The 14,595-nt window shown below is 51.4% G+C and overlaps 1 protein-coding gene across 1 annotated transcript; it reads left to right on the plus strand.

The window, feature by feature from the left end:
• Window positions 1–1,385: 1,385 nt before the first annotated feature.
• Window positions 1,386–14,193, plus strand: GDF10 (growth differentiation factor 10). Its single transcript, XM_081573689.1, has 3 exons — window positions 1,386–2,144; window positions 10,248–11,173; window positions 13,213–14,193. The coding sequence occupies exons 1-3, from the start codon at window positions 1,826–1,828 to the stop codon at window positions 13,402–13,404; spliced, it is 1,437 nt and encodes a 478-aa protein (XP_081429815.1). The 5' UTR covers window positions 1,386–1,825; the 3' UTR covers window positions 13,405–14,193.
• The last annotated feature ends 402 nt before the right edge of the window (window positions 14,194–14,595 follow it).

Here is a 14,595-nt window from a genome sequence, read left to right on the forward strand (position 1 = left end):
GAAGCCCACAGACCCTTTCTCAAAAGACTATTCTTACTATGCAGGGTTACAGAGGAAGCCAATTACATTCAAATAGAGCTATCAAATTGTTTTTTAAAACAACTTTGCAACATAGTATATATGTCTTTTAGTGAATTCATTAAGTAAATAGCAGGATTAATTAATTTCAGAATAGTGATGAGCAAGAGTGATAATTTTGAGAAATCTGAAAACATGATAAGAAAATGTGATATGAAAATATTTGTGGTTGGTAGCTATTGGTGACAAAGTCACAGGTAGGGTTAATACCACTGTAGTTGTGTTTATCTGGGTTTTTTATATTATGGAGTGTTAAGTTTCAGTCTTCTCTGGTGGCTCAGTTGGTGAAGAATCTGCCTGAAATTCAGGAGACCCAGGTTTGATCCCTGGGTCAGGAAGATCCTGTGGAGAAGGGAATGGCAACCCACTCCAGTATTCTTGCCTGGAGAATTCCACCAACAGAGGAGCCTGGTGGGCTACTGTCCACAGGGTTGCAAAGAGTCAGACACAACTGAGGAACTAACACACACACGCAAGTTTCAGGTACAGGTTAGTGAAAATACAGATGTTAAGTTTTTTCCATCCAAGTTCACAGATGCCCTAAAATTTTATCTATGAACCAGAAATCCAGCTAAAGGCAAGATGAAGTTCAGGACCTACTGCCCTAGGGCTAAACTGAAAGGTGGTGAGCCAGGATTCACTGTACCCTCACTGTGAAACTTTCTTGGGAAAGCCAAGTTTTTTTCTTCTCCTGTCCTGAAGCTTCGGAAACATTTTGTAAAACAATTTAAAACCATGGCCTTTTTTCAGGACAAGCCTGATGTCCAAAGATTAATAAGCACCTTTGATGTGTTTCTTCAACAGGAATCATTGTTGCAAAAAAAGGGGGGGGGGCGGTCAGTTAATCGACAACTTCTGAATTTAAATCAGGATCTTGTTCCAGTTACCCTAAGTTGGTTGAGCTTTAGTGTTAAGGTTTTTCTTTTCAAAGGATGCCCAGGGAGGGTTTGTGTTCCCCTCACTTTTCCATTTTGGACACACACTGGATCAGAGACAACTGGGCGCACACACATCCCCCCTCCCCCCGCCCACTCCCGCCTCGGGTCCTCACAGGGGAGCTGTCATCTTGCAACCACAATCATCACATGCCATTGCAGGGGCAACCCGGCAGGAGGGCCCCCCTCTAAATGCCTCCCAGCCCTCGCGCAGTCCAGGCCAGGCCAAGGCGCCGACACACAGGAGCCGGGCTGGGTCCCCGGGTCTCCGGCTCTCCGCAGGGGAGCGACGAGAGGGCCTGCCCACGCCCACGCCCCCTACATTTTGGGCTCACACTCGGGCGCACACCCCTGCGCGCGCGCGCGCCGCCACACTCCAGCGTACGCACATCGCTGTCGGGCCAGGGATTGCCGTGTCGGCGGCGGCCCGGAGTGGTCCGGGGCGTTCAGCCCGGTCTCCCTCTAGGGCTCCGCCGGCTGCCCCGCCCCGCCCCGCCTCTCGAACCCGCCGAGCCTAGCGCGCCTGGGGCTGCAAAGTTTTGCCTTTAGTCCGCCGAGGCAGCGCGCAGGCTTGGGCTCCGCTCGGCTCTGCGTGGCTCCGGACTGCAGTGACCGCTGGCCTTACCGTGAGCCCGGCTGTGCGCCCCGCTCTGCCCCGCGCCCCGCGCGGATCTCGGCATTCCGAGTCCCCGCCTGCGTGTGCAGTCAGCGTGCCCTCCTGCCGCAGGGTCTGTTCTTAGCCTCCTGTGCATCCTCGATCTCCTTTCTCCTCCTAGCCGGCGGCTCTGGCCCCTTCGCTTCCGCCACCCATCATGGCTCGTGGCCCCGCTCGGACCAGCCTGGCACCCGGGTCCCAACAGCTGCCGCTGCTGTCGCTACTGCTTCTGCTGCTGCTCCGGGACGCGGACAGCAGCCACACGGGCGCAGCTTGGCCTGCCCCGCCCGCGGCCGCCGACAGCCTCGCAGGGGACAAGAACCCCCAGCGGTCTCCAGGGGACATGGCCGCTGCTCAGAGCCCAGGCGCCCAGGACATGGTCGCTGTCCACATGCTCAGGCTTTATGAGAAATACAGCCGAAGGGGCGCGAGGCCGGGAGGGGGCAACACGGTCCGCAGTTTCCGTGCCCGGCTGGGTAAGTAGAGGGGACCCCCCACTCCCCTTCTCGTCATCCTCCAGTCCTGCTCACTTCTCCATCCTCTCACATCCCTGCACCTTTGCTTTTCCTCTTCCTTCTATTCATTGACTAGTTCATTCATTCTTTCAATAACTATTCCACCTTCCCCTCCCCGCCCCTCCGCGCCCCCAAGCACTCTATGCCAGGCCCTGAGCCGCCAGTGGGAACACCAAAGTGACACAGAGTGACAGGTTTCCTGCCCCTGGGGTGCCACTAAGCCTGCGAAGGTAGAAAACTTGCTGGACACAGACCACCCCACCCACAAGGCTTTAAGCACAGGATGAAGATGGCACTGGGCTGGCGGAGCTCAGAGTCTGTGTGTGGGGGTAGACGATGAGGGTGGGGGTTGGGGGGATCCATGTAGCAGGGTTTAGTTATGTGGGCTCTTGACAGATGAGGCAGGCGCTGAGGAGAGCCCACCAGGTGGGTATAATGCAGCCCTGAAGGAAGTGCAGGCACTGGGCCCAGGTACATATAGTTGGGGCATTTAGTGGGTATGGGGTTGGGGAAGCAGGATGGACTGAGAACAGCCTTGAGTGCCCAGCCTTGGGTACATGGGACTGAAATCTGCTGAGCATTAGCATGAAGTGTTCAGCCATGGTGGTTTGAGGAAAGGTCTAGAAACTTGGGCAGTGGGGGTTCCCCTTTTCTCTCCTGCCCTTGCCCCTCCTGGGGAGATTCCTTCCCCTCTTCCCACACCCTGGATGGAGCTGGAGAGAGATCATTTGCAGACCCCTACCTGCCCTGCTTCCAAGAGCCCTTCAGAATCCAGCCTCCACTGACTGCCCGCCCAGCCTGGGCTACCTCTGCAGGCCCTGAGTGAGCAGAGGAGAGAGGTGCAGCCTGGTGGCAGGGGCTGAGGGAAGACCCTCGATGTCATGGAGATTACTTATGGTCTCAGAATGCCATTGCAGAAAATGTGGGTAGGGGTTCCCTGCAGCCCTTGTGAAGGAGGAGGCCATTCATCAGGAGAAAGATCATTGATCTGTAAGGCCCCCTTTTCAAGTAGAGGGGAACAAGCCCAACATTGGGGTCAGGTAGTTTGGGGTCAGATCTGCCACCTCCCTGTTGATGGCTGTGTGCCTTGGGGTAAGACACCCACGACCACAGAGCCAAATTCCAGAAGTTTGGTCTCCCATAAATGTACACTGGGAACTCCTGCCACAGAAAGGCCCCTCCCCCACCCCACCCCCATACCCTTCTGGACAGACTCAGTAGGTCAGTGTTCCTGGGTTCCAAGCCAACTAGATCTAACTCTATTCTCCCTGGTGCCTTTAATCACATCTTGGGGCACATTTCTGGAGTATTACTATTAAGCCACTCAAGATTCATCTAGCATGACTGTGACCTTGGGCAAATGGTTGAAATGAAGCTCTGTGGACTTGAGTGTACTCATCTACAAAATTGGCAGGTCATGGTAGTATCTTCCCTGTGGAGTTGCAGCAAAGATGACATGAAAAGATATGTGTAAGCCCTGAGCCCAGCACTGTCTGGGTTAGGTCTTGGTGCATGGTATTTCCCTATATACAAAACATTTGTGTTCACAGAGGTGTAGACTTGACCTTGCATCCCTTAATTCAGTCCCCAAAGCCTTGCAGTTGAGGAAAGCAAGCCTGGCAAGGTTACTGCTGCAATAAGGGGTGAATATGCCCACTGAGCCCACCTGGCTCCTATAGGCCCAGGCATGAAGGTGCACAATCTGTTTTTCTGTTTTCATAGACTGGGGGTACAAGTAACAGTGAAGCAACAGTTAGCCCTGAAAAGAACCTGGTGGCAGAACTTCAAATCCAGCCCTCTGATTTTACAGATAAAGAAACTCAGGCCAGGGCAGGCAGAACTGTTCACGATGGCAATGATTGGCACTGTCCATTTGTCAGGATCAGGCTGTTGGCCCCACTCCAAACTTGCATCAAAACTGAGCCCAGGATTTAGGAGACAGAGGGTGGAAGTGGAACAGACAATTACTCCGTTAGGCAGATCAGAATTATTCTGGACCAGTCTTGGACTTTCTGATAGATCCAGCACTCTTGTTTGGAACCATTTGGCAGCCATGGGCACAAGTCCCAGCTCCACCAGCTACTGGCTGTGTGCTGCAGCACACATGACTATACCTCTCTGAGCATTGATTTCTTTGCACATAGAGGCAAGGTGAAGATTCAGTGGGATGAACTAAATTTTATGTCTGACTCAGGAAGCTTGGTTTCTCATCCCCTCCCTTGATTGCCTTGAGTTGGTTCGTACCCAGCTCCTGGGCAGCCCTCAGAGGTGCCTGCTTCGTGCCCAGTGACCCTGCTTTGAGGAGGTGTGAGCCTGGGCAGGACTCCTTATTTTATGAATGAGGCACAGATGTAAGGGTTTCAGCTCTGAATCGTGTCAGTACCAGCCTCTGCTGGTACAGTCAGGATGGTGGCCTCTGCTGTCTCAATGGGGTGGTCCCCGCAGCCCGTGTTGCAGTGGAACCATGTCCTCTGCCTGCCAACAGGCAGCACAGCTCAGATTCCAAGTGCAGGGTGGTAGCTGGACCAAATCCTGAATCTGTGACCTGCGCCAGGGACTGAACTTGTCCATGATTCAGTTTTGTCACTTCTAAATTGGAGCTAATAATGCTCTCTTCCTTATAGGGCTTTTCAAATGAATTGTAATAAGTCCAGTGCTTAACACCCCCTGGCACATGTAACTTCAGTAATGTATTAGCTCTACTATTATTACTCCAGCCACCTCGCTCCTTCCCTCCCTTCCATTGCTCCCTGAAGTATGTCTTGTTCCCTACAAGTCCACATCAATGGAGAGAGCTTCTGAACCTGACCATAAAGGTTAAAGTTTAGACACCTCCAGCCCCAAACAATCTGCATTTAAGTCTAGGCTTTTCCACCTACCCATAGGATACTGGACAAGTTACTTAACCTCTCTGAGGTTGGTGTCATCTCTAAAATGTGAGTAATGATACATACCCATCTATCAATAATGTGAAAAGTCACATTCAGTTGCCGAAGTCTTTCCTGAGCACCTCATTCAGTGGCAGATGCTGTAAGCTCAAAAGACACAAAGAAACAAAGACTATTGGCCCTTTCCAGAAAAGCTCACAAGCTGGTTGAGAAGGAAGAAGTAAACAGAAAAATGTGAGCAGCGGGGCAAGTAGAACAATGGAGTAAGAAAGGGCTGGGGATGGGCTTCAGGAGCCCCAAGGGACAGCACTCACCCAGCAGGAGAAGGGCTGACGGGGAGGGGCTGGTGAAGCCTCCACAGATCAGGGGAAGCCCCAGACAGATTCTAAAGAGCAGAGGGTGTTAGCTAGGTATGGAAGCGAAGCATACCCCCCTGCACCAGGACCTCTGAGGAGTTTGGTTTCAATGAGGAAATAACAGGAGGAGAGAGTTAGGAAACGGAAGTGCCCATCAAGGCCATCAAGAGCTTTGAGTGTGATGAATTTGCCTATAGGCAGTAGGGTAGTGTAGAGTGTGTGTGCAGGGGTGGGGGGTGGAGAAGAGAAGAGGAGAGGGGAGAGATTATGAGAGTAATGCATACTATGCAAAAATCATGGAAAATCATAGTAAGGAAAAGAAATTATCCCCAATCACAACCCAGATATAACCAGAGTTAATATTTTGTGGAATATTACATACAGTTTTTACCCTAATGGGATTATATTTTCAACATGCATGTAAAACTTGCTATATTTTCATTCTTATTTGAAGTTACTGGGGTGCTTTTACATTGCTGAATTGTTTTTTTATGCTTTTTGGCCATTTGCAAATTTTCCTGTTGAAATCACTTCATCCACTTGGGGTTCTTATCTTTTTCTTAGTGATGTGTAGAGGTTGTGAAGGATGTTAACTCTTCATCTGTGATAGATGATTTCCTTGTGAAGAGTGAGTGTGGGTGTGTGGGTGACAGTGTGCTGGGATCACACTGGCAGTCGAGGTCAGGTTGTAGGCAAAGACGGTGGTGGAAAGATGCAGAGTTCAGGGTGGTTGTGGAGAAACAGGATGCAGCAACTGGGATTGGTTTGATGCAGGAAGGGAAAGAGGCTGTGAAAATTCTCAGGCTCCAGGTGGAGATAGTGGACAGGTGGTAATGCCTCCTGTTGGGCACAAGGACAGTGGTCAAGGGTGTGGGGTCCTAAGTGCAGCAGTAACTTGTGAAACCAAATGACCTTGTGTTCCAAGCACGTGCTGAATGCCAGACACCTTGTTGAGAGTGTGCAGGATGCATGCACACATATTCTGCCTAGTTGACTGAGGCACAGAGAGGTTGTGTGACTTGCCTAAGGCCCCACAGCTAGTCAGTGATGAAGCAATGTTTACACCCTGACTCTGGAGCCTGCCTAAAAATAGACACTCAGTACTCATTAGTTCTCTTTGCTCCTCCACACCACCACTGACTGGCCCACGGCTACCTTCTTCCAGCTTATTATGTCAGTGCTTGCATCTTCAGTCTGGCTTTCTCATGCTGGTCTCCCTGATGGCTGTTTCAAGGGCAATAGGTGAAGGGACAGATCTCCAAGTGGATTCTGTTTCTATTGAGCAGAGCATTCTGAGGGTCCTCTTGGCCAGCAGGGAGCCTGGAGCCACCACTGGGCTAGAGCCCTTTCCCTACCTCTTTCCCCTCCAGTCCCATCCCTAGCAAGTCAGGAGGAGGTTGAGTGCCCAGTAGAGTGGACCTGATTAAGGTTCTAAGACTTCCAAAGATCCATAGAGAGATCAACTTGTCTAAATCAAGTCAGTCCTTTCTTTCCTGGAGAGTCAGAATGCAAAATCATCCAAGTAATGACTTGTGTTTGCAAAATATTTTAAGAGTTCACAGCAATGACCTTTGTTAATTAGCTGTTAGGCAGACCCAGATTCTATCCAAGGTATCTGGTTGGGGAGGATGGGGAAGCGCGTGGGCTTGGGGTCAGACAGGCCTGGAAGCACACTCTGACTCTGCCCCTTACCAACTGGGGGACTTTAGGCAAGTTATGTAGTTATGTACCCTCTCTGAAGCTCCATATTTTTGTCCATTTGCCATCTCTGCTGCCCTGATTATGAACACAAGGAATCAAGCCTGCATATATGCTTGGAACTTTCAGTTTCCTGACTGGTAAACAATATTATTCCCATTTTAAAGATGAGAAAACCAAGGCTCAAAGGGAAGTAACTGAAAAAATGTCCTGCCATGCAGTGCCTCCAGCTGAATTTGCATAATTGGCTGTGTTTTTCCAAAGAAAGAGACTTTCTGGACTTCTTTCAGGATGTTTGCTGAGCCCCAGGGCAGCAGGCCAGGAACCCTCTTTGTTAAGTGAAGCAGATTGATCTAGCAGAGACTCCTCCCTACCCTACCATTCAGCATGCATTTCTCAGCAGTGACAATCACTCAGGCTTTGCACTAGGATCTAGAGATACAGCAGTGTACTCAGCTGCAAAGCCCTGCCCTCTTGAACATTGTGTTCTAGGGGGAAAAAGAAAAAGTTACAATGAAATATATATCAGCATGTCCCAAAGTGATGTGAAGACAAATGAAGCCCGGGACAGACAGAGTGATGGGGCTGCTCCTCCAGCCAGGTAAACCAGTGGTACCCACGGAGCCCTGAAGGAGAGAGGCACTGTGATTCCTGTGGGAGAAATGATAATGGCAGAAGGAATAGCTGGGACAAAGCCCTGAGATGGGAGCTTCATGTGTGGAAGGAGAGGAGGCCAGGGTGACTGGGGCAGAGATGGGGGTGCGGAGGGCAGATGGAGTTGGGGAGGTAGACAGGCCAGATCATAAGGCCTTGGTAAGAGGTTGAGTTTTTTTGAGGGGGCGCTATGGAGGGCTCTGAGCAGGATGGTGACCTGATGCTGAGAACACCCAGCCCACGGGGGGCCTCACGTGGACAGTGTCCTCTGAAGCTGTGACAGGTACTGCAGCCGCTCCCAACCATTGCCATCTGCCTCATCCTTGGAATGAGCTCCTCTGAGTACCTCTGACCACCTTTGCCAGGACCCTAATTGGCCCAGACTTTAGCCCAGCCTTTAGCCCAAAGTAGAAGCATCCCAAATATTTATCTCGAAAAGAGAGGGAGGCAGGGGAGGGTGCAGGAATGGAGAGAGGAATCATAGGAAGGAGGAAGGATCTTTTCTAGCTACCATGAGCCACCGGCACCAGCATGCTTCACAAGAAATAGGGACTTCTCTTTGGGGATTCTCCTTTCTAGCCAGGGCCAATCCAAGCTAGGAGATTTCAGGCAGGTGGCCTTTCTCTCAGTCACAGTCTGGAGTTCCCTGCAATGTAGGGATGCAGGCACAGTCAGAGCTGGGCCAGTCTGTGGCCCTTCAAGCCACTGGAGGCTTGGGGGTTACCCACTCACACGGTTCCCAGCAGGGAGGGTCTTCATGTAGCAGACTGTCTGGTAAGGGCCAAGCTGCCTATGGCCAAAGGCATTCAAGCCAAATGGAGGAAGGACTCCTGCATGCCCTGAGTGTAATTGATCAGGCTGCCTGACTGCTAAGATTCTTCCCTCTTTGAGTTCCTGAGCATGTTCTCCTTGGTTCTTCATCCTAAGGGAGGGGCAGCATGTACCATTCCCCTACTGTACCCCGTGCAGAAATAACCTCCAGGGCAGGCCACATTCTCCTCCTCTACATCACGTCTTGACACCTGGGAGACAGTCCTCCCAGCACCTTCATCAGGTCATACACACCTCAAGTCAAGGTTGCTGTCCTGGCCTTGGTGGTCACAGTTATACTTCTTTAGTCCCTCTCTCGCTCTCTACTTTGTCACTGGAAGGGGAGCCAAAGTGCTTTCATCTAGGAAGTCCCATCTTGGTTCCCCCTAGTCTGCTATTTTCTTTCTCATCATGAACTGCAGATTTCTAGGCCAGAGATGCTTGCATCCTGCTGTGAAGAGCCAGCTCTTTGGAAAAAGTCAGAAATGTTTACTCTCAAGACTGTTAAGTGTTCTCCAGCAAAGAACCTGTTAGTAGAATGACCGAGTTGACTTGAATTGGATAAAAGAAAAGTACTTTCTCAGCTGTGTTAGCTGGACCGCTGAGTGAGAGGGGCCTGCACTGGTGTAGGAGGCACTTGCTCTGCCAGCCTGGGTCATTTAGGTAAAAGTGGTATAGAAGCACATTTGGGGGATTCCTCCTTTGTGCCTGGCACCTTATATATGTTGTTTATTTAATCCTCCAAGCATTCAGGTGAGACAGAGATTCTAGGTCCCTCTGAGGCAGATGAGCAAGGTGTTGTCCCATTAGGGCCTGGAAGCCTGGTTCCTAGGGTCTTTCCCAGCTTGAAGGGTGGGGCTGCCTTGTTGGTGAACTTGTGCAGGTCAACCCCAGATGTGTTTGGGGGATCCTGGTCCTTATCATGGTTCTCGCCTCTGGAGGGCAGTCTGATGTTGGAGGTTCTATTGAGTGACCTGATACAACCCTGATAGTGCTCTTTTTTTTTTTATAAAACAAGTTTAAAAGGCCTTGGGCAGAATAAATAGCAGACACTCAAATGGCTGTGTTCTTAAGTTCAGTTTTTCTCAAAAGCCACTCAGAATGCAGGTACAGTGTGAGGCACGCTACTTAATTTACCACATTTGGACAAAGGACTGCATTTAATGTCTGTAAAATAGAGGGCCGTGCAAATATAAGAGGTGGTGGTTGAGGGCACTACTGTCAGTAGGGCTTGGATCCATCCCAAGCTATCCAAGATACCTCATTCCACCTTGTCTCATGAATGAAGGTGGTGGGGAACACTTATTCATTGAGGGGCATCAGAGTGCAGGGGTGGGAATGGGAGCTTCAGGGTGCAGCAACCCGGAGCATTTACCCTGTCTGCCGGCTTTTTTTTCTTCCTTTCTTTGTAATGGCATGTGGACAATTCCTAACCTCTCTGACCTTAATCCCTCCTATTCATCTGGTCACTGAAAATAGCAAAGGGTGCCCTCATCAGTTCAATGTGAGAATTACAGGGGATGAGGAAAGCCTCGCTGGCCTAGAAATGCTCCCATCGATAGGCGTTCCTCCTCCGTAACTTGAGGAGGAAGACCTTGTGAACATGGGGCCTATCCAGGAGACAACCTAACAGGCTGTGATCTGTCCTTCCCTTACAGAAGTGGTCAACCAGAAGGCCGTGTATTTCTTCAACCTGACTTCCATGCAAGATTCAGAAATGATCCTGACGGCTACATTCCACTTCTACTCAGAGCCACGGTGGCCCCCGGCGCGTGAGGTACCCTGCAAACAGCGGGCCAAGAATGCATCCTGCCGCCTGCTGCCCCCTGGCCTACCCTCACGCCAGCACTTGCTCTTCCGCAGCCTCTCGCAGAACACAGCCACTCAGGGGCTGCTCCGTGGGGCCATGGCCCTGCTGCCCCCGCCGCGAGGCCTGTGGCAGGCCAAGGACATCTCCCTCATTGTCAAGGCGGCCCGCCGGGATGGCGAACTGCTCCTGTCTGCTCAGCTGGATTCTGAGGAGAAGGACATGGGGATATCCAGGCTCGGCCCTCACGCACCCTACATTCTCATCTATGCCAATGACCTGGCCATCTCAGAGCCCAACAGCGTGGCAGTGACACTGCAGAGATATGATCCCTTCCAGGCTGGGGACCCAGAGCCTGGTGCAGCCCCCAACAGCTCAGCAGACCCCCGAGTGCGCCGGGCCACGCAGGCCACGGGGCCCCTCCAGAGTAATGAGCTGCCCGGGCTGGATGAGAGGCCAGCACACGCCCCCCACGCCCAGCACTACCACAAGCATGAACTATGGCCCAGCCCCTTCCGTGCGCTGAAGCCACGGCCAGGCCGCAAGGACCGCAGGAAGAAGGGCCAGGATGTGTTCATGGCCTCCTCACAAGTGCTGGACTTCGATGAGAAGACGATGCAGAAAGCCCGGAAGAAGCAGTGGGATGAGCCACGGGTCTGTTCCCGGAGGTATCTGAAGGTGGACTTCGCGGACATAGGGTGGAATGAATGGATCATCTCACCGAAGTCCTTTGACGCCTACTACTGCTCGGGAGCCTGCGAGTTCCCCATGCCCAAGGTAGGGTGTATCAGGGTCACCCTGTTGTGTTCTGCTCATTGTCACCCTCAGCTCTGCCCTTGCAGGCAAGTCCCTCTGCCTCCTCACTCTGTTTCCTGTCTGTAAATAGGGATAGTAAAACCTCCCATCTATTCAAGCCAGGGAATAGCTAGACAGAGATGCCCAAATGGCAGCCTGTTGGGTGGATACAGCCCCCAGATGGATGCTGTCTGGCTGTCCTTTTGAAAGTGTTGCCTTCATAGGATTTGAATTTTAAATCAGAACCTTTCTTCTTTTGCAGAGCAGGAGATCCATCCTTTTAGGTGTGTGTTTCCACCCAGCAAAATCACAGAGGTTGCGTGGACACTGGCCGTTCCCTGACAGCTCCCCCATCCCACCCCCGCACACAGGTCAGGTCTCTTAAACCCCTTCCTTGCCAAGGCTCTTCTAGAAATCTGGTTTGGACTTCAGGGCATGGTGTCTGTAACCAGTAGAGCTGGCCTCAGTGGCTTCCCAATGTGACTCTCCCTGTCCCCATCCTACCTGCCCCTACTCAGGGCAGAGGCTCACGTGGCAACTAGCTCTCCTTGTTCACAAGTCTGCAGGACACACATGGGACTGTTAGCTCCATTGCAATGACTTGCGTTTTCAGATGCTCACCTTCCCTCTGGGCTGGGCCATGGCTCTGTCCATCCATCTCCCACAGCCTGAGCTGTCGTGGGCTGGCTGCCAGAGGATGTCAACCTCGGCACAGAGCACACACTTTCCTCCTACTTAGCTCCTCCGCTGAGTTCCAGGTCATGCCTTCCCCTCCAAGAGAGGAAGTCAGTGCGTAAATTCACTGTGAACGTAAATAAATCAGTCAGCTGGGGAAATCCCAGACCCAGACTTAGGGCCATATTAACCTGTTTGGGAATTAAGAGGCTTCTCCTCAAAGCTGTGAATGTGCAGGAGAGAGGAAGGGAGGTGCCTGATAGACAGGCGTCTGCTGGAAGGATGCAGCCCCAGCAGATGCAGAGTGAGTATGCAGCAGCCCCCCACTCACCCACCCCCGCACCCCGCTGGCTGACCCAGCACTTACCTTATCAGTCTGCCTCACTGTCTTCCCACCTTCCCTGACATCAGCCTGAACTCCCCAAATGCCGGTGTCCCGCCTTGCTTCCCACCTCCCACCTCCGCACCAGAGACACAGGACATATAAAACTCTGGCTGACAAAGCACCTGTAACATGGTACTGTTCCTCTTAGGGGAGGTGCTTGAAAAATGGCATTCTCCGTGTTTGCAGCTGGAACCCAGACTTTCCTGGATATGAGAGGCTGCCTGGAGAGGGAGGGGGAGAGAGCTGGAGTGGGCCCAGCGAGTGTGGTTTCCAGGCTAGACTACTTTCTAACTGAGGGCTCTCGGTCAAGTTATTTAGTTATTTAAGCCTCAGTTTCACCAATAAGATTAGAATCATACCCACCCCATAATATGGATACGAAGACAAAATGGGGTGATGCCAGTGAAGCAGCACCGGACACCTCTCAGGCAGACCTGCCCAGGAACTGAGTTTTCAGCCCCATCACAGTGATGCATGTGTGCCTGCAGGCCTTCCCCTCCTGTGTGGAGAACACAATCACGTGGCAAGCGTGTCGGTGCTCCCTGGACTGTGAAGTCTGGGTAGCTGTGGCCCGAGGCGCGTTCTCCAATCTTTTCCCTGGCCTTCCCTCTGGAGCACCTGGCCAGTTCCAGGTGCTCCTTGGGGATGTGTGACATGCAGCTGCCCCCAAGTAGCCAGTGCCTTCCCGGATGCACCTTCCCTCTAGGAGCCCAAGGTTTGGGGGGAAGGGGGAGGGAGGACTCCTTTTGCAAAGGTCTCTAGGACTCAGCCTGTAAGTGACTTCAGAGGAAATGTATACCCAGCCCTGGGATCTCATCTTGTTTTCTTTCTCACTTTTTCTTCTTCACCTTATCACCTTTTCTGTGTCCTCAGTCAAGGACATGTGGGCAGCATGGTGGGTGGGTGAGGACTGCGGGGTGGGCAGAGCTCGGAGGTGACCATGCTCCCTTCCCCCTTGTAGATGGTCCGCCCATCCAACCATGCCACCATCCAGAGCATCGTCAGGGCCGTGGGCATCGTCCCGGGCATCCCAGAGCCGTGCTGCGTTCCCGACAAGATGAGCTCTCTTGGAGTCCTTTTCCTGGATGAGAACCGGAACGTGGTTCTGAAGGTGTACCCCAACATGTCTGTGGAGACCTGTGCCTGCCGGTAAGACCAGCTGCTCTGGAGTGGAAGGAGCCTTCCCTGCCCCCACACAGCAGGGTAGTAGTCTGGGAACCTTCTGGAGTGAGCACTTGACTCAGGGTGCAGCTGCAAAAATAGGGCAGAGCCTGCAGACAGCCATCTGTCACCCCGGGGCATCGTTCTGGGGTCTTTCATTGCTGGTGATTCAGCCTCCTCAATGCCAGTTCGAATCCTTTAAAGGGATCTGGGAATTAACCCTGACCTGATGGTTGCTCACAGCCCATCCTCTCTGCTCTGAAGGCCTGAAAACCAGACATATCCATATGTTGGGTTTTGTGACCATCATCTCATAACCTGGAAAGAAGACTACAAACTTGAAGGTGCTCACTCCCTTCATATGGAAAGAACCTCTGTTTAAATAACCAGTTTAAAACACTTTGGGCCACGGAGTGATGCTGGAAAATGGATATGGAATATGATATAAATGGATGTTTTCTCTCAAAATCCACTGCAGATGCTTTTATACCTACAGTATGCACATATAACCAATTTTGGTTTCTTTTTCTTAATATATATTTTATTTTAAAACAAAAAGGAGGGAGTTGACACCATTCCTCCACAGAGGTAGTCATGCTGGTTGCGTGTGCATTGTTTAAACATGCTTATTGAAATAACCCATACAGCAATATGTTGGAATACTAAAACATAACCAAGATTTTATATTTTTGTAAATTATACTTTCTATACTGTAGATTGTGTATGTTATGTGTTTTTATGGAAAGCTAATAAATTAAAGGGACAATGGTATCTTGAAAAACTGAATATCATCTGTTCCAAAATATGGATGAATCACCATGTGTAAGTATGACATCTAGGGTCACAGCCTTCTTTAGAAGCTGAGGCCCCCGTAAGTCATCTCCACACTCTCTCATCTTTAGCCGAAGCTCCAGACACCAGCCACTCCTATGCCTTCCAGGGTCCTACCCACTTATACTGCACCACAGGTCCCCACCCTGGGCTTGTCCAGGTAAAACACAACCCAGGCATGTTTAGGGGTCTCACATCCTTAGCTTCAGTGGGGATATCAGTTGATGGGGAGGTGCTTGAGATATTTAAAGGAACATCTATGGTAGCCTAGTCAGAGGTCTTCTTGGAGTAGTTCAAGTAAGGGACTCAACAGGAGTCAGGGATCTTTCTGGAGATTCAGGGACTGCTCCTG

The sequence above is a fragment of the Giraffa tippelskirchi genome, chromosome 2, assembly GCF_054371585.1.
Source record: "Giraffa tippelskirchi isolate mGirTip1 chromosome 2, T2T-mGirTip1v1.2.pri, whole genome shotgun sequence".
NCBI lineage: Eukaryota > Metazoa > Chordata > Mammalia > Artiodactyla > Giraffidae > Giraffa > Giraffa tippelskirchi.